Here is a 20,503-nt window from a genome sequence, read left to right on the forward strand (position 1 = left end):
CTTTAATTAAATTTTTCTGTAGTATTTAATTAATTATGCCAATAATGGTTTCATTATTACACAAATTTTTATATATAATATATATATATATATATATATATATATATATATATATATATATATATATATATACATACATACAGTTTTAAATATAATTATTTGCAATTTGTAAGTGGTGCAATATTCTGCATGTATAAAAAGTATTTATTGTTTTTTTTCTGACTGTGATTAATGTTTGATTGGAATGTACAGCATTGTGAAAATAATAAATTTTTCACTTTTTTACTTCCAATTAAATGTACATAAACACATTTGATGTTATCTTATGTACATAATATGCACGGTTTAGTCATTTAGGATTTTTTAAAAGTGTTGTGTGAGGTGGGAAAAATGAAAACAGTAAAATTATGGAAAGAAATGTAATTCAGATAGAATGTAGTGAGTGTTGTATTGAACTGGAGAATACAATTTATTTATTTATTTATTTTAAATATCAGGAATGAAACAATTCAGTTAAAAACAATTTTAGCTTTAATCATTTATCATAAGAAAATAAACAGACATCTTGTAGGTCTTTAACAAGCAAACTGGCCTTTTTTTTAAACAAAGTTTAAATTGCATATGTTCCATTTCACCAGCGAGGAATCACATGAAACCAACAAGCAAGTTTTCCTCCTTGTCCACGCACATGGTAAACATTATTTCCTCTTCAGTTAACAGTATAATGCTGGTTTTTCAGGATAAATACTTAAAGGCAGTGACAAAATGCGTTTGTCAGTGGAAATGAGAATAAAAGTCATTTTACCTCAATATGAAGCTCTAAAACAAAGTACAGAAAAACACAAAGGCATTCAAAGGGAACCGTCAGACTATACCCCTAGCAAGGCTGTTCAGTGTTTTATTGCTGATTCAATTTGAACTACATCGGGCCTCTTTCCCGAACAGGCTTAGTCACAAAGTACATGACGTCTTCATAAAATAATACACGTCTCTAGAAAAACCAAGACATCGCTGAGGTAGTCACGAGGTGTAGCAGGGCAGGATCTCGGACGCGTCTCCTAAACCCTTGACCTCGGTCATTTGCCAGAGTCCCAAGTTCAGCACCTTAAGGCAGGGCAGCTGCGTGATTCTCTCCAGTCCTCTTTTCGTTATTTTGGTACAGCCGTACAGGTCTATCCCGGTCAGCTGCGTCAGGTGATCCGCTATGAGCTCGAGGCCCTTGTCCGTGATCCGCACGCACTGGCCGATGTTCAGCGTCTTGAGCTCGTGCATCTGCCGGACCATCCGGTTGATCCCGTCGTCGCTGATGTGGCACGAGCAAAGCGACAGGGACTTGAGCTGGTACAAGCCCTGCGCGATGTAAGCCAGGCTCTGGTCGCCCACTTTGTCGCAAAATGACACATCCAGCCCGTAAAGCCTCAGAGCGCCCATGGACAGATGCATGATTCCTGTGTCGCTTATGTTGTCGCACGAGCGCAGGTTCAGAGTCCAGAGGTGGGTCATGTGCGACAGGTGGATCATGCCAGCGTCGGATATCCCACCGCAAAAGCTCAGGTTTAGGACTTTCAGCTTGTTTAGGCCCTTCGAAATGTGCTTGAGCGACAAATCGCTCAGTTTCTGGCAGTCCTGCAAAGTGAGGTGCTCCAAACTCAAGCAGCCCTCCGCGGCGCTGCGCGTCATGCCGGCCAGGTGTCCGATGCCTACGTCCGAAACGTGTCTGCAGCTTCTCAAATTCAGGCTTTTGAGATTATGAAGGCCCCACGCGATAAGCAACAACCCCGTGTTGGTGATATTACTACACCCGCCGAGATCCAGCAGCTCCAGCTTCTTGAGATACTGCGCGATCCTGCCCAAACTGGAATCGGTGATCTGTTTGCACAGGCTCAGGTTGAGCATCCTCAGTGACGGGATGTCCTGCACGAATGCATGCCCCAGGCCGTTATCCGTTAGGTTGTAGCATCCGCTCAAGTTAAGGCTCTCGATGTTGGGCATGCCCTGGATAACATAGCTAAGGCTGCGCCTCAGGCTGAGGATCTGGACTTTCTTGATGCCTCTGGTTTGCAGGCTGGGGAACAGCGACGGGTTTGCTCTTCTCAGGTGGAGTTTGGCTTCTACTCCTCTCCAGACGGATTTGTGGTACGAGGCGTCTCTCCACGCCGTGCATACCTGCGCGACTCTGCCTTTGCCTTTGACGTCCAGGTAGTTGAAAATCATCGCTAAGATCTCCGGGAAGAGGCTCGAGACGTGGATCTCCATTTCTGAGAGCGGCTCGTTAGCTTAGCGAAGTTACTAGTCTGGTCTGGTCTTCTGCAGGCGAGGACCGCATGTAAAAGAAACGCCGTGAGAAATGGAAGTAAACAAACAACGAAAATAAAGAACGAACGCGCTTTGTTGCATTTAAAACTCGGTCTGGGATTCATTCGCTCGGGATAACTAGCTTACGTCGCTGTATTTGCACCGCCAGGTCTCCGTAACAACTATTTCTAAACCGCGGCGCATGTTTAGTGAACATAAATATAGAGCCATGAAAAAGCGCGCAGAAAAGACTCTGAAGAACTGAACGTAAACGGTTTTAGAAAACAAACGATTTCGCGTGAACACAAATCAGCCATTTGACGAAAACTATGGAGTCCGGTTTCCGGTAGCCTTTGTCTTCGTCTATTCAAAACGGGGAGGGTGACTGTTCAGCGGGTTGGTTTTATTGGGTTGAAAAAGCCGTATGCTTATGTTCAAAAGGTCTAAAATGTATATCAAGAGTAATTATTTTTCTTAAAAAAATTATTAAGTATTACATTTGTTCAGGTGAATTCAAATCGTGTGCTTTAAAAAGAACAACAACCCCCCTATTAGTGATGGGAAGTGCGACTCATTTGCGCGAATCGGTTCTTTTGAACAGTTTCAAATAATTAGTTCATAAAACGTGAATCTTTACGTTGTGACGCAAATACGTCCATACGTGATCCTTCTAAAATCTTCAATTTTATATATATATATATATATATATATATATATATATATATATATATATATATATATATATATATAATATATATATATTATATATGTATATATATATATGTAAATAATTATAATAATAATAATATATTTAGCTCTTAAAAATATATACGCATTTACATAGGTCTAAACAACACTCAGAATCACTTACGTTGGAAAAGCCTTGGCATGGTTTATTTTTTAAAAAGCAGATATTTTGGGTCGTAAATATATTTTTAACAAGTCATTGTTTGTAAATTTGATATGATGTTAGGGTATTAAAGTAACTTACTTTGAGTCAAATCCGCGTTTTATTCCAAATGCTCACTTATCGTTTATTATAGGAGTCGGTTCAGTGAATCGTTGAGCTGTTGATTCCAGAGCCGCTCTGATCAAATGTCGCTTGTGTAAAGATCTATGCAAGTACGCTCAATCTCAAATCTATAAAACTACAGAGAAATTCATTATCTTATAACCTAAATCAAAAAGCTTACATACATAGAAAACAGACACAAAAAACTCTTTAAAGTACCTTATAATTTTTTATGCAATGGGGCTTTTATGCATCATTTCAATTTCATAAACTGGAATAAGCATTTATCCAATTATACTTATGCATATTTAATTAAATTAACTCCTAAATTATAAAGAAATCAGATAATAATCTTTTTAAATTAAAGAATAGCTCTTAAAAATATATACGCATTTACATAGGTCTAAACAACACTCAGAATCACTTACGTTGGAAAAGTCTTGGCATGGTTTATTTTTTAAAAAGCAGATCTTTTGGGTCGTAAATATATTTTTAACAATTCATTGTTTGTAAATTTGATATGATGTTAGGGTATTAAAGTAACTTACTTTGAGTCAAATCCGCGTTTTATTCCAAATGCTCACTTATCGTTTATTATAGGAGTCGGTTCAGTGAATCGTTGAGCTGTTGATTCCAGAGCCGCTCTGATCAAATGCGCGAACAGTCGATTCGGATCCAAAGAATGATTCAGTCATTTATCGAACCTTACTTCCGGCTCAACGTCACTGGCCTTAAACAAATAGGCTCCACAGTTATCTTTGAAATCAGACGTGAGGGTTTACACGCTTCCTTCATATGTTAATCTGTTCCGACAGAGTAACCAAAGGAAATTGTAACGAAATCTATCAAAGCATAGAATAAATTATGAGCACGACCAATAAAACCCAGCCTATTTGTTCACAGACTTCACACATAAACTTTGAAACACCCATAAAGCTGAAGCATAAAAGTATTTTACTACAAATTCTGTCTTGTTGAGGTTGTCCACAGCAGCACACATGAAAGCCAATAACAAACTCAGTATGAAAGTAAGCACAGACTTCAGAAATGACAGTGCAAGGTATTAAAGCACCACTGTAAACTTTTTACATTTCTAAAAAATGTTGCTTGTGTAAAAATCTATGCAGGTATGCTCAATCTCAAATCTATAAAACTACAGAAATTCATTATCTTATAACCTAAATCAAAAAGCTTACATACATAGAAAACAGACACAAAAAACTCTTTAAAGTACCTTATAATTTTTTATACAATGGGGCTTTTATGCATCATTTCAATTTCATAAACTGGAATACGCATTTATCCAATTATACTTATGCATATTTACCAATTAAATTAACTCCTAAATTCTAAAGAAATCAGATAATAATCTTTTTAAATTAAAGAATACCTTCTAATAAAATAGTCAAAAAGTAAAGTTTAGCATTCCAGTTTCATCTAACGCCATCTTTCTGTATTTATTCTATTTAATCAACTAACTAAAAGGGAGTTTTTAACACATTCAATTAGCAAACCCCGTTAACTTCCAGTCACAAAAAAAACAACAAGCTTGAGAACCAAACAGAGTGTTCAAGACGTACAATGTTCTGCGCTGTATTATCATTAGCGACATTATCGTTATTCTCAGATTAAGAGACTAATTTCTTTTCATACCATTAAGAGTGCAGGTTAGCTTGACAATGATTAAAGAGCACTAAATGTAGTTCGTTTAAAGCCCTATGACAATAAATAGTGCGTGTGATAAAGAGCGACAATAATGGAAGAGATTTCTACATTTAGGCGTACTGTCGTCTCATAACACATTACGATACGTGAAGCTCATTTAAGGTGCAGTCACTTTTGCAAATCAAAAGGCCAGCTGTCTATTGTTGATGTATGAAGCACACCTCACACAGAAGAACTAATAAACCAATCAGCTTTCTGATGGTCGACGAGGCAAAAAATTCGACAAACAACAGAAAATGTGACAACAACTTTAAACAAAATGAGTATGAAAGTTTATTTCTACCATGGAATAAAATTTTTAAAAAGCTGACTTTTTTCTCACAATTGCGATTGCGAATTTCAAAAATTTTTAATTATAAACTCGTAGTTTCGAGTTTTCATCTCACAAATGATTTTGAGTTTTAAATTTTTTTTTTTCTAAGAAGTCAGATTTTTATTTTCTGAATTCTGACTTGATATCTTACAATTCTTTTTTTCGGTCAAAAAAACAAAAACAAAACATAACTGTCTGACTTTTTATCTTGGATTTTTCTTGCAATCCGGCAGTTGTAAGACAAAAGTCTTAATTGTTAGATATAAACTCTAAATTGTGAGATAAAATCACCCTTTTTAATTTTTTTATTCCATTGTGGAAATAAACTTAAATGAGAGACAGTAAAATGTGCATTAATTAAAATGGAGACATTCCACGTCTACTGTCTATGAAAAACTAGAAAAATTCAAAAATTCATCCACAGGTTTAGAACATTATAAAAACAATCACTTTAAATTGAGTCTTCTCCCATTTTTCCCACAAAGCAGCCTTGGCTTTTGCGCAAAGCAGGAATGAAATTCCAGTTTTAAAAATCACAACATACATAGCTACTTCACAAGTTCACAGAAAAAAGTGGTAGTTTATAATCTGAAATGGATTCTGCACGGCAACAGATTCCATCAGCTAGTTTTCCTGCTCGTTCCGAAAGAATCGGAGCGGCAGTGGGAAAAATCGATGAAGATTCCGTCAGGATCTGATTCCAGTGAGTCCAGCCCCTGCATTACAATGGTCTCCGGACTGGAGGAGCAGCTCGGGGGCGACGAGGGGGCCTTGTCCAACTCGGATGAAGCCATCGGGGCGCCCGCTGCATGCAGACACCCTGAGGTGGTGTGGATGAAGACGGGTGGAGAAATCAGAGCTGGCTGTCCCGTGGCCCCTCGCATCACACCGGACAGAGTGAGCTCGTGATCGAGTGAGAGTCTGGGGGTCGAGCTGGTCTCTATTCCCACAGACAGGGCTGAATAGCCCTGGGGCTCTATGCAGGAAGTGACGTCACACGCAGAGTGACGCCGGATGCCGACGCTCCCCACAGAGCTCACTTCAGAGTCATACTCGGCCACAGGGGTCAGCATGGGGATGTTGTAACTCTTGGAGCGCACTACTGGATTACTGGAGGGCAGGTCTGCAGACTTGGACCAGCAATACTGCAAATGCCTCTCTGGAAAGATTTTTAAGAAATGAATAATGATATACTGCTTTTTCATTGAACACATAGCAGTAGTCGTACAGTTCTGACATACTTTATAGATATGCAAGCGGCTGAATGATCAAAGCAGTAAATGTTTATGGGTGGAGAACATCCTTGCAAGATTTTTAAAGGGACAGTTCATTAATGCATTTTTTTTTTACACATTTGATATTGATAGATTTATTCTGCTTTTTATTCTACTGAAAGAAACAAATCGTTTTGTGAAAAAAATATTGATTCTGTTTATCCCTTCTCCCTTGTGAAATATGTTATTTGAAAAATATATAATTGTAATAGTGTATTTTTATGAAGTTTGTCTTTGCAACTGTCAACTTAAATTCTATTTATGGTGAAAAGAAATTTATAAACAATTAGTATATAATACAGATCTGTCTCTTTAGGTTTGTACAGCTAACATTAACAACATGTGGGAAAAAACACACACCAAATAAATGTTTTCCAGATATTGTTTTAAATGTAGCCAGTTATTTAATTTTGGAAATGACATGCTATAATATTAATATAGTGTTTTTTCCTCATACAGCATAAATGTGTCTTAATACAGCTTAAAACTCATTTTTGATCTTTAAATCTCTTTATATGTTCTGTGTTTCTATGATACAGGCAAAAAATTATTAATTCATACGTTTTACTGAATTATTCTGTGTGTGTAAATTATGAGGAGGACCCCTGAAAAGCAGTGGTGGACAGTTTAATAATGTTTTATTTCTTTGCATTATTAAAATACAAAATACTGTCCTTCCAAACTTTTTTTTTTGCTGAAAATTATATTAGAAATTATATGTATAAACCATATAGTACTGTCCAGAAGTTCGGGGTCAGTAACATTTTTTGATGCTTTAAAAGCTATCATTTTAATTTTTGTAACAAATGTAAACTTGCATAAATGTAAATACATTTAATGTTAAATAAGATTTCGGTTTCAAATATTTTGATCTTTCTATTCATCAAAGAATCCTGAAAAAAATGTATCATGATTTCCACAAAAATACAAAACTGATTTCAACATTGATAATAATAATAATAATAATAATAATAATAATAATAAAAATAAATGTTTCTTGAGCACCAAATCATTATATTAGAATGATTTCTGAAGGTTCATGTGACACTGAAGACTGGAGTAATGATGCTGAAAATTTATCTTTGCCATCACAGAAATAAATTACATTTTAAATTATATTATAATAAAAATAATAAATGCAGACTTTCGAACATTCGAATTTCTTAGTTATGATTCGTAGAATATTTTTTCTTCTGTTCTGCTGTCACTGCCTTGATCTAGTTAAAACTAAAAATGTAAAAAAAAAAAAAAATTATATACAGCTGCCATTTTAACTTGTGTGGACTATCCCTTGCGTTCTCTTCTTTGCATATCTTTAACTTTGGGTTTTCAAATAGCCTCTCTCACCAATAACACAGGAGCACTGAGAGGCACCACACTCATGTGAACACAGTCCCTGCGTGCCCAGGTACGGCGACACCACCTTCTGAATGAGAGACTCCAGCTTCAGGTATTCTTCACTTACACCTTTGGATTCATGAACCCCCTGTAAGACATGAAGTTTCACTTTGACTCTATCCCTTTTGAAAAATTAATTACAGTCATTGTAGTTGAGACGCACAAGGCCTATGATTAATATCTCACTCAATATGACACAACTGCTGAAATCATGGCAAATGACCCAATGTTATAATCACTGGGTGCAGCTCATGACAGTACGGCTGGATCTTTCACATGATCTAAGAAGAAGAGTACCTGTAACACTAAAAGCATCTGGACGATGGAGGGAGGGACGCGGGCTCGCGGTCTGGACAGAGCCTCCTCCAGCTTCATGTTAAGGGTGATGGTGTTTCGGAAGTGCAGCAGGGCCAGCTGACGCACCGACGGCTCCTTCCCCTGAGATGCCATGAACAAACACACCTGCTGTAACTGACGTCTAAGCAGTTATTTCACACAGGACGACTAGACTGTACCTGGACGGGGTGGAAGATGGCTTGAAGCATGGTGAGAACATCACAAAAGAAGAAGTCCCACGTCTCAGCCAAAGAGTCCAGTAACTTCTGACCTGTTTGTGTTGTTTGTGTACAAGTGACATACTGTGTAATGACATAAAGTTTAAAAATTGTTTTAAGGAATGTGTTTTGTCTTTAAAATGGGAGGGTATACCTTCATAAAACCTTATTTTGTCCCGCAAAATGACCATGCCTTTAGTCAAAAGCTGATTCTGAGGAACAGAGGGAAGAAATTAAATGTACATATAAGAACAAACACATCTCTGGGGGAAAAAAATAAATAACTTACCTGGAGGTATTCTGTAAAGAATGAGCCCAACTCAGTTTTCAATAGCTGCCTGATAAAATGAAATATTATAACATTTTAAACACATTAAAATATGTTTCAGAAGAAAAATCAAATCATTATACCTACATATATATATATATATATACACACAGACACACACACACATATATGTGTATAATATAATTGTATATATGTGTATAATAATTGTTTAATATTATTACAATTTATATTAAAAAATTGTATTGTTATACATTTTAAAATGTGATTTATTTTTGAGATGCAAAGCTGAATTTTCAGCATCATTACTCCAGTCACATGATCCTTCAGAAATCATTCTAATACACTGATTTGCTGCTCAAGAAACACTTATTATTATTATTATTTATCAATGTTGAAAACAGTTGTGCTGTTTCTTATTTTTGTGGAACCCATGCTACTTCTTTTTAGGATTCTTTGATAAATAAAAAGAACAGCATTCACTTGAAAAGTAATTATTGTCTTTACTGTCAGCTTTTTTCAATTTATTGCAACCGTGTGGAAATTTAAAAAAAAAAAAAATATTTATTTCTTTTAAAAACATCTTACGATCACAAAGTACTGAATGATATAAAAATGATTAAAATATATTTTGGATTAAAGTGTTTGTAATTGTACATTTTTGCACTTTTTTCTTATTTTCTTGAGAATTAGCCACATCTCCCCCCAAATTCTTATAAAAGAAATGCTAAAAAAATACATTATTTATACATTTATTTGTACATCAGAATAATACTTTTTTCATTACTATATTCAATTTATGCCAATTATGTTTTATATTCACTGTGTCCAGACGGATTTCCATTCATGCATTATGAGTTACATGTGCTTAATTATGACAAAAAATAATGTAATATCACAATACAAAAAATATAATCTTAATGGTACAAAAAATAAGCTTAATTTTATATGTGTTAAAAATAATTTCTTATTTTTGATTTTTGATTTTGGGGTGAAATATGATGTGGGTATGTTTTTCTAAGCTGGGATGTTATTGCTTCACATTTTTTTCTGGTAATAGTTACATAATAGTGGACTGAGGCTCTGCGTCCGCTCACAACTGTTCTGTGCTGATAATGTGAAGCCTCCACAGCTGCCAACATTTACATGTTAAACACTGCTAACAGTTACCATTCTAGTGAAATGAATAATTCACAAACCTACTCCAAATTTTTTATAAAAATAAACAAAAAACACAACATACCATGCTGTTTTTCCTCACCTCACACCTTCATTGAGTGTATAGAGTTCGTTGTCTGCCAGACCTTTCTTTTGGAATACAGCAATAACTGCATTGTGAATGCTAAAATAAATCACACAGATGTAAAATTACTCATCTCAGTTTATGACACTTATTGACATGCGCTACGCACAAAACCTGCACTAACCTGTTCCATGTGGCATTAGGGCCTGATCCTCTCTCCTCCAGTGAAGCCTTTTCATTTTTCCCCAGCTGACTCAGATTTGGAGAACTTACCAACTTCAACCGGTACAGAGTCCTCATGGTTCAAACAGAGGGATAAAACACGGTTCAGTTAGTCCAGAACAGCAACAACAAGTGAGAGAAGGGGAGGAGCTGGAAAGATGCAGCTAGAGACGAGAAGGGGAGGAAACTACTGCTTTATTGTTGAGAAGCCAATTTCCTTCCTGCTAACATTACATTCCCATCCTTTCCTTAGTTTCTCTCTCTCTGTCAAACACACACGCACGCCCACAAAGATAAACCAATCTCGTTTAATAGTTATGCAACACAAAAACACCCTTTCTTTCACACTCCCAGTGTGAGGGAGTGACAACCTGCTCCTCCTTCCTGGTTTTAAAATATGTTTACTCTTCGAAGCACTTAAACGTATGATTTTTGCCTGGAAGATAAAAATTTTTTTTTTTAAAAACGGTAAAAAGTTTTTAAAATACTATATATATATATATATATATATATATATATATATATATATATATATATATATATATATATATATAATATAAAATATATAAAATATATACACACACACACACACACATACACATATATAATTAACCCCCCACACACATACATACACACACACACACACACACACACACATATACATATACATATACATATATATATATATATATATATATATATATATATATATATATATATATAGGTATACACTACTATACATATAATTGTTTAAAATTATTAAAATAATAAATTATAAAAATATTATTTTATATCATTGTTATATTTTTATATTTATCAAAAATAAGATAATGTAGTATTTAATATAATGCACAAAAATGAATAATAAAAATATTACCTGTATTATTATGTTAAATATATATATATATATATATATACACACACACACACACTTAAACACATACTTTTATTTTAACATAAAAAAATTCAATTACAACAAAAAACGTATTTATTTTCGTAATGTAAAAAATAATATAATAATAACAATTAATGTTTTATTATATTTAATATTCATTGATTATCTATATTTACATTTTATTTTTATTTATTTTTTTACTTTTATAAAAGTAGGAAAAATAAATATTACAAACGGCACTGGTGACTGTACTCTATTGATTTTAGTCTGGAAAATTTTGATCCATTTCTCACTGGCCCTGTCTGCACTCATTGAATTTACATTAATATCGATTAACCCATTTTGATACTTGGAACCAAGTAATCTCCTGTGGCAATAAATATACACAAAGTGACTCCCTCAGCAGGTGGTAAATTGAGGAATGTCACACATTATGAGAAAAGTTTGGAATATGGCTTATTTAGGGTATACAGGAAAACAAAGGACATCACAAACAAATAACAGGATACGAGTATGTACAGTATAGCAGGATGTGAGTGTGTTAATAGTTCTGTTCACAGCATCAGTTTTACCTCCTGAATGGATGACTGCTCCCATCCATGTGAAGGTGGTGTGGCAGAGCAAACAGGGCAGAGAAGCTGAATGTGGATGGTCTAGGGGCGGGTCGATCAATGTGGGCTCCGCTCAAGTTCTCCAGCATTGTTATCAAAAGGCTGCCAGATCCTCCTTTCATTCAGAACATCTCTGGTCCTTCTGATAACACAAATGGACAAAGAAAGAGACAAAATGAAAGTGTGTTGTGGTGGCTGCTCCCGTATTACTCATGAATGCATCTTTAAGGAATTAGATCATCAAACTGAAAATTCTGCATTAATTGCTCACCCTCGTTGTTCCAAACCTTTAAGACTTTGTTCATCTTTGGAACACAAATGAAGACATTTTTTATGAAATCCGAGAGGTTTCTGACCCTGCATAGACAGCAACACAACTGACACGTTCAAGGCCCAGAACGGTAGTAAGGACATATAGTCCATGTGACATCAGTGGTTCAATTTTATGAATATTTTTTATGCATATTCTGACGTAGAACATCCATCTCTCTACATCTGTATATTTTGGTTCAAATAAGTAAGGCTGGGCAAAAAAATTGCAAGTCACCCTCTGTCAAAATCTTCAGACATGTTTACGAAGACTGTTTTATGTACAGCGTGTGTCTCCCTCTGCTTGTAAACAAAGCGCAGCGCATCCGGGTTTTATGTCAGAACACCAGCTCCTGCGTCAGCAGCACATCCCATGAGCGCTCAATGAAGACTCACACGGAAGAGAAAATATTGTTGAATAAAGTCATTATTTTTGTTTTCTTTGCGCGCAAAATATTGTTTTGGCTTCATAAATTAAGGTTGAACCACTGATGTCAAATGGACTATTTTAATGTCCTTACCACCTTTCTGGGCCTTGAATCAGTTGTCAGTTGTGTTGCTGTCTGTGCAGGGTCAGAAAGCTCATGGATTTCATCAAAAATATCTTAATTTGTGTTCTGAAGATCAACAAAGGTCTTACGAGTTTGGAACCACATGAGGGTGACAATACCTATTGACTTCTTTAGTATTTTTCCATAGAATGGAATTAAATAGCTACCGTGCTGTCAAATGTTTCTTTAACAACATTCCTCAAAATATCAAAATACAAAACGAAATTAATGTTTGGAACAACTTGAAGGTAAGCAAATGATGACAAAAGTGTCGTTTTCGGGTGAAGTATGCCTTTAACTAGCCTTTATTTACATTACATTTTTTACGTTATTTTTTCTCAAATCCAACTGATCCAGTTCTCAAATTCATTTTGAAGATCAAGTCTCCATTCATTGTAATGGCAAAGATAACAAGAGCGACCAGCATGGACTTAAAAGAAAAAAAATCTAATTTTATCTCATACAGGGGTGTGTTTCCCAAAAGCAACTATGGTTACAAATAGAGTTCAATGGAACTTACCACAATAGTTAGCTAACCACGCTTCTGGGAAACACGCCCCTGGTTTGAAACAACAAGAGTGTGTGTAATGATAACAGAATTTTCAATTTTAAGTGAACTATCCCTTTAAATTTCACAACTCCCTGATGCAAGCATTTGGTAAACAGTGTCGATTATGAGGACATGTTACAAGCGAACTGCAGTTTTTTTTTAACCATTACTCTGTCAAAGATCCCCCAAATTTCATTCATTTCGGATGCTGTTAAAGCAAATATCGATGTGCTTGTTTACGTTATACATTCTCCATGTGTACCTCCATGCGACACAATTCATCCCGCGCCCCCTACTGGACCATCTGGGAAGCTTCGCAAAAAAAAAAAAAAAAAAAAAAAAAATAGGCTACTACAACAAAAGACTTGCCTTGCATCAGTCTGTCATCATTTGCTCACGCGGCCGTAAGAGCCTTTAATGGCCTCTTAAAAAAAACCACACACACACACACACACACACACACACACAAACGCATCTCAACGGCCTCGACCCAAATATGTGACTTTGCTTTATGTTTCCCTGAAGCGTCATGCCAGTTTCCCTTTGTTCACTGAACGTGCCAGGACACGAGCCACGATGTGTTAGAGGAGCAGGAATCGTCATTTCCCTTTCCAAAGTGCAGACAGTTAAAACGACGACGTCTGGGTGAACCTGAGAAGCCTGTTTGAGAGGAAGGGCATCACTTCCCATTCTGGACGAACACATCTCGCTTGACTGTTCTATTAAAACTCGATACGAAACACGCAACCCAGCTGGCCGTGTTTCAATGCATCCTTTTCTGTTGGTTACATGTTTCATCACTAGCTGTAAGTTATTCACGGCGGGATTGACGCACTGGGTACTCAGTGTACCTTACGGTGATCGTGGGACGTTTGTTATTTACTAACAGCGCAACAATACACCATTCATCCAGGGGGAAAGACGCGGTTTAACATAAAACTCCCGGTTCGAACACTCCACACGAACAGTAGTGCATCGTAACAATGTTGCCACTCACCGTCATGCGCTCCGCGTGCAAAGTGGGGATATTTAAGAAACTTCAGTGATGACGAAAACAATAAATAGGATGGCTTTCACTTCAGGAGAAACTAATCCATAAATGCGGATGTGGGCTGTGCGGGGTTAATGGATCATTCTTGTGGCATCCCCAATACTCGCCCCTCCTATCCGCCTCATGAGTCGCAGACTGTCTGACTAGACGGCAGTCCAGACTGTGGCGCGTTCACGCCCCGGCACGTGCACGCGCGCCACTGTGCGAAGGGTCTCGATGTGCTCGAGACAAAATGAAATTAATGCTTGATATGCTAATATTAAGTAAACGAAATCATGTTTCCGTTTCGCTTTATGAGCTCAATGTTCAAGCTCAGCAGGAAGCCATATATAGGCGAATGAAATCCATATTCAATCCAATAACAGGGCGGCAATCTTTATTGGGATCCCTAATTTAGATTTAGATAATCCCTGCTGAGTTGACCGTGACAGGGATATAATTTAGCACACCAGCGGTTTATCTTACAGAGGCGGAGCAGAATTCAAATAAATTGGATTTCAATTAAATTAAGTTTTTTTTTTGTCATGACATTAATTTGCAGGCCAAAACTGATTGATAATTCGTCACAGAATAAAACTATAAATGAACAACAACAACAACAATAATACAAATTATTATTATACAAAATGACATTTATTTCAAATACAAAATGACATATTATTTTATATCGCCCCTTGTTGGCACAATGCGGCAACTGACAGAAATTTCCACTAAAGACATTTTTGAACCAATATTCTTATAGTCGCGATTAAATGGAAGTTACATTAGAGTGTAACTGAATATCGAATATCAGAAAGGAATATTGTAATATGGAGAAGACGACAAAAGTAGGGTGGGACTTGTTTCTATGCATCGGTAGTTGATTGGATATTGAGAAGTGGGCGTTGCTTTGGTGACAGGTGAACATGAGCATGAAGGGGCGGGGTTTAAAACGATTAAATTTTAGAGAAATCCTGTATATATATCAGCAGAGAGAGTTCTATTTATCTGTTGTTTTTACCAGTAGAAAACAATTATGGCATTTTGATGAAACATTACTAGTTTTTTTTAAATGAAACGTGCACGGGCGAATTGTTCACAGTATATTCTATAACATGCATTTATAAAACATATATGGTGATTTTTTTCTTATTCACAATGAAAAGGGAGATTCTTAACTCCACACACACACACACACACACACACACACACACACACACACACACACTGGATAGCTCAGGCTTTATGACGTAATACGCACGAGTGAATGGGCGGGCGGCGTAAAGGTTCTAACGCGGGAATATACAAACGTTCTTCGAGACCGTAGAATTCAGCTGCTCGGCCGGCGTTCGATTTTTATATCAGAGCGTTGCTATAGTAACTTTGAACGCTCTCCAGTTTAGTTTGTCTGCGTAACAGAGAGCGGGGTAGGTGGTAACTCACTATGGGCGCAAGTTAGCGTGTAATGTTGTGTCAGACTTCCTGTTGTTACGTTTCAGCGACCTCCACTCACATTATACACACCCAGCACCGTTTAAAAGAGACGAAGCGTTCAGAAAACACATGGATCACTGTGGGAGGGAAGAGGAGAGGAAACCTCTTACAACCCACACGTGTTTTGGTCAGGTATGTGTTTTGGTCATTTTGATACTATGTTAGTAGCTACAGAAACACACGGTTTATAATGTACTAATATAGTAATATTTCCAGAGTTATTTATTTGTGCATATTGTCTGTTGTAGTATGCATACACTGCAGAGGAGTATCAGGCAGTCCAGAATGCTCTACAGAAGAAACTCGGACCTGAATATATCAGCACCAGACAGGCTGGAGGAGGCCAAAAAGTGAGAATTAATGCACTTAATGTACACTTATCATTATTTAGCCTTGCTGATCTAATATTAAGTTGATTATCTTGCTGTTTTTCATATTATTAGACCTTTGTCTTTTTTTTTTTTTTGCAGGTGTGCTATATTGAAGGTCACAAAGTTATAAGTCTGGCCAATGAAATGTTTGGTTATAATGGATGGTCGCACTCAATATCTCAACAGAATGTTGGTAAGTACACACCAAATTTATAACGATGGGTGCATATTCTCAAACATTCTCATTAATGTTGCATTCTGGTTTCAGGATTAGTTGCATATTTTTAAAAAGACTGGTCAACCTTTTGTTACAGACTTTGTGGATCTGATCAATGGGAAGTTTTATGTTGGAGTCAGTGCCTTTGTGAAGGTTCAGTTAAAGGTAAGAGCTCTTTTTGAGTAGACAGACACAGCATTGTGAGGAGCATACCATTTCTTCAGCATCTTCTCCACAGGACGGCTCGTACCATGAGGATGTAGGATATGGGGTGAGTGAAGGCCTCAAATCTAAAGCTCTGTCGCTGGAAAAAGCAAGAAAAGAAGCTGTTACAGATGGACTGAAAAGAGCACTCAAGTAATTATTTCTGCTGCTATGTATTCTTGATTCTGATTGGTCAGTTGTGGCATTCTGTGGTCAGTGCTTTTTGTTTTTAGTAAAATTTAGTAAGATTAAAAGAAATAAAACTATTATTTAGCAAGGATGCATTAATTTGAGCAAAAGTCACAGTAGAAACATTTATAATGTTACAAAACATTTCTATTTCCGATAAATCATGATACTAGTAAGAAATGTTTATTGAGCACAAGGTTGCCAGGTTTTCAACAAAACCTGCCCAATTGCTACTCAAAACTAGCTCAATGGCGTTTTGAAGGGGGTCCCCCAGGAAAAATCATATTCCGGGGTGTAAAATACACGTTTTTTGATGAGGTTCCCCAGGTAAAATTCACATTAAAGTGGATAAATATCACATTATTAGGGTCGCTTCAACCCACAAACATAAAAAGCAGCCTGCAGCAACAGTGTTAAAGTAACCAAATTCTTGGTTTATTTTCTCTGACACTGAAGACTGAAGTAATGGCTGCTGAGCAAAGATTCAGCTCTGCCATCACAGGAATAAATTATATTTTGAAATTTATTAAATTGAAAACAGTTATTTTAATTTGCAATAATATATAGAAATAGTGCTGTCTTTATCAAATAAATGTAGCCTTGGTGAGCATAAGAGACTTCTTTAAACACACACACAAAAAAACAAATCATTTGAAATGTATGTATCCAACATATTTTCTCTTACATCATAAAAAAAAAAAAAAAAAAATCTATTAGATAAGAAGCCATATACAATAAGCAGGACCATGTATAGTTAGCTAGTTATTACTGCAAAATCCCTTTAAGTTAATACAAGACCTTTATACTTCACATCAGGCTCCTGATCACCATCAAAATTAATTTTGAGATAAAGATTGGCTGACTATACACTATGCATTATATAACAGCTGTTATTGAATTTGAATATAATTGTTATTTCAATTTTATAAGGTGTTTTGGAAATGCACTTGGAAATTGTATTCTGAACAAGGAGTATCTCATAGCCATCAATAAAATACCAAAGCAGGTAAGAAGTAATCCTGTTAACATTTGGGCCAAATTTGTTGATACTCTTGACTTAATATTTAAATACATTTCTTATTTTCTGAAATATGGTGTATATTCCGTTATCTCAGCCACCTCCTCCATTAGACCTGGAGAAAACCAAACGCAGTGATGGCGAGCCGTCCGTGGAGAAGGCCAGGTTCGACAGCCTGGCCCGAGCCAACAGCAGGGAATTGATCAAACTGACAGAACCAGCCAACATCCCCTCAGAGCGGATGGGAAGTCACCCTGTACGAGCAAGGCATGAGAGCGGCGCTGGATCCAGGACTTCATTGACAAACCCAGCAGCACATTCTGGCAACACATCAGCTCACCAGGACTCTGAAAACAGGCCCAGCAACACCTCAAGGTGAGTTTTAGTGCTAACTTCAACTACAACACTAGCCAGCTGCATTTATCATGATAGATCTGCTTCTTAGGTCAGCAGCTGACATGGCTGACCTGTCCTCGTCCGATCCTCCACTGGACTCCAAGCAGCAGAGGAAGCTGAGACAGCAGCAGCTGCAGCAAAAGTTCAGACAGGAAATGGAGGCTAAGAAGCTGCTACAGAAGCAGAAAACCCAGCAGTCCAACGCTTCCGCTGAGCCGCTACCGCTGCAGACTAAGCAAGGTGATGGAAAATTTAAGGGTTCATGTTTTAGCCATGAGTATAAAAGATTCAAGCCTTTGCCTGCAGGAGTATAGCGCTCTCCATTGGTGGGTTTATCGTTTTAGGACAGGCTGTAGGTCCTGTTAACCACAGTACACCAAACGGACACCTGGTGACAACTAAGAAGGAGGAGTATCTGGCTGGTAAGGAGTATTTTAAAGAAAGGTTTGGTCATGGTAAATGTGCACTGGGGAACATATAAATGATCAGCAGTGACTGTGATGGTGAACACTGGCTGATTTAAAGCAGGACTTTTCAAACTGAGATCTAGGGGGCTGTTAGGACCATGTTTTGCAAACCTTTTGACCCAGGTGGCCCTCTATTTCCAACACAATTTCCACAGAAGCCCCATCATGTATAGTAAATATTTCCACCTATTATTTCTGCTATTGTTAATAACTGTGCTGCTTATTTTTATTGCTTTTTTTTTTATAAACAAACAGATTTATTTAGAGGAAAAAATTAATTTAATATTTTGTATTATTATACTGTATACTGTATTCCTTTAAGTAATTTTAAGAGTCATCCTGCAGCCACCTAGTGAGTCCTGTCCCTTGGTTGGAAACCACTGTCCTGGGGTGTTCATTAAAATTATTAAAGGATTTTTTTTTTTATTTGAAGACATTTTTGTGGCTGAATATTAAATATTAAATATTAGTAACAATGTTTTTTCAGCAGTTACAGAATGTATTGATATTGTTGGGGTTTAACTGGTCAGAAATCATAATATTATCTGTGATATATTCTGACAACCAATTTTTACAGTAGGAAATAAAGATGAAAATTTTTAAATATATTAATTAACAATTATTAATTTTCTGTTATTTTGTTTTGGCTTTAGTACAGTATAAGAAATTATACTTGTATAATATACTTATTCAATTTGCAAACAACATTGAGGATCGTTTGCAAGGGAATTGTCATATTTGGGGCATCAAAGTTTGAAAACCCTGCTTTAAAGATATATTAAGCAAAAAATTAAAATTCTGTCATTCCAAACATTTTTTGAGGCTTAAACGCCAGTCCTCTTTCATTGCGATTCCATAAAGCATGGCCAGTGTCATTGAATTTCTCATTTTGTCTTTAAAATGACAGAATTTAAATTTTTTCTCCATTCGATAGGTCTCACTAATCTGGTGGAAAGACTTTTGTTGGCTCAGGTTTTAATACAGGAAAAGGCAATTCGATTGTAAGGAGAAATATATAAACATTTCTCACTTCTCCTTAGATGACCCGGAATTATGGGACTTCACTCTGGACGGCATCGATATGCTTGATGATCCCACAACAGGCTCAACAGTTCCTCCCCGTCCCACGACACCGAGCCAGCACAAGATGATGACGCGCAGCAAGACCCCACAGAGAGCCCAGTCCCTGAGACCACCAGCTCAACCTCAGGGCTATGTTGTTCCTCAAGGCCAGTACAGTACAGGAGCAGGTACAGTCTGACATGTTTGCAGAATAGATACATGCTCATTTAAAAAAAAACAACAACTTTGCAATTTGGCTATATACATCCATATACATACGTATATACATGCCCAGTTCTGTTTTTGCCTCTTCACTCATGCAAACATCCCACGTCCCCATTAATATAAATAGCCAGGGACTTAACACTCTCAGAGCTGGCAGCCTGTGGCCCACAATTCGTAACAAGCCTGTGCTTGTTGACTTTGCTTGTTCATTAAGAGAAAATAACTTTTGCTTATTTTTGAATATGGACCTATGGTAATGATGTTGTAAATGTAATTGTATTTGTTGAAGGTGGACCACAGAGCCCATACAGACACGGCCAGATGATGAAGAAACGAAGACTGGACACATAATGAATTTAACTATTTATAGTTTTCTTTTAGAAATCTTTTTAGATTTGTTTTATACTAATTTGTGAATATGAAAAGCGAATAAATGTTTGTGTTTGTCTTTTTTGACTGAACCTCCTAATTTGTAATGTAAATCAAAAAAAAAGCAGGACTTATTTTATTTCTGATTTTCTGAGAATAAAAATCTGGAATTTATTGAAACTGTATTCCCGGGTTATTTGACTATTTTTATTGGTAGATGATG

General features: G+C 36.5%; 3 protein-coding genes across 5 annotated transcripts; 1 reads left to right on the top strand and 2 right to left on the bottom strand.

Annotated features, from left to right (window-relative positions):
• Positions 1-513: 513 nt before the first annotated feature.
• On the bottom strand, positions 514-2,662 carry fbxl14a (F-box and leucine-rich repeat protein 14a). The gene has a single exon (XM_019081540.2). It carries the CDS (start codon positions 2,254-2,256, stop codon positions 1,021-1,023), a length of 1,236 nt encoding a protein of 411 aa, XP_018937085.1. The 5' UTR covers positions 2,257-2,662; the 3' UTR covers positions 514-1,020.
• Positions 2,663-4,244: 1,582 nt separating this feature from the next.
• Positions 4,245-14,513, bottom strand: LOC109064500 (proline-rich protein 5-like). The gene is made up of 10 exons (XM_019081539.2): positions 14,236-14,513; positions 11,790-11,970; positions 10,285-10,395; positions 10,119-10,199; positions 8,861-8,909; positions 8,726-8,783; positions 8,533-8,624; positions 8,315-8,455; positions 7,967-8,105; positions 4,245-6,504 (listed from the first exon to the last, which is right to left on the bottom strand). Exons 2-10 carry the CDS (start codon positions 11,948-11,950, stop codon positions 5,966-5,968), a joined length of 1,371 nt encoding a protein of 456 aa, XP_018937084.2. The 5' UTR covers positions 11,951-11,970; positions 14,236-14,513; the 3' UTR covers positions 4,245-5,965.
• A 1,011-nt stretch (positions 14,514-15,524) lies between these two features.
• rad52 (RAD52 homolog, DNA repair protein) lies at positions 15,525-20,471 on the top strand. Of its 3 annotated transcripts, XM_042752753.1 has the most exons (12): positions 15,530-15,695; positions 15,768-15,894; positions 16,011-16,112; positions 16,233-16,326; positions 16,448-16,515; positions 16,589-16,707; positions 17,674-17,749; positions 17,859-18,136; positions 18,207-18,397; positions 18,502-18,579; positions 19,665-19,874; positions 20,201-20,459. In XM_042752753.1, exons 2-12 carry the CDS (start codon positions 15,832-15,834, stop codon positions 20,260-20,262), a joined length of 1,341 nt encoding a protein of 446 aa, XP_042608687.1. In that variant the 5' UTR covers positions 15,530-15,695; positions 15,768-15,831; the 3' UTR covers positions 20,263-20,459. The 3 variants fall into 3 exon arrangements, with proteins under 3 accessions (XP_042608688.1, XP_042608687.1, XP_042608686.1); XM_042752752.1 differs by having other exon boundaries at positions 15,530-15,894; XM_042752754.1 differs by lacking the exon at positions 18,502-18,579 and having other exon boundaries at positions 15,525-15,894; positions 20,201-20,471.
• Positions 20,472-20,503: the final 32 nt, after the last annotated feature.

Source organism: Cyprinus carpio, chromosome B25 (assembly GCF_018340385.1).
Source record: "Cyprinus carpio isolate SPL01 chromosome B25, ASM1834038v1, whole genome shotgun sequence".
Classification (NCBI taxonomy): Eukaryota; Metazoa; Chordata; class Actinopteri; order Cypriniformes; family Cyprinidae; genus Cyprinus; species Cyprinus carpio.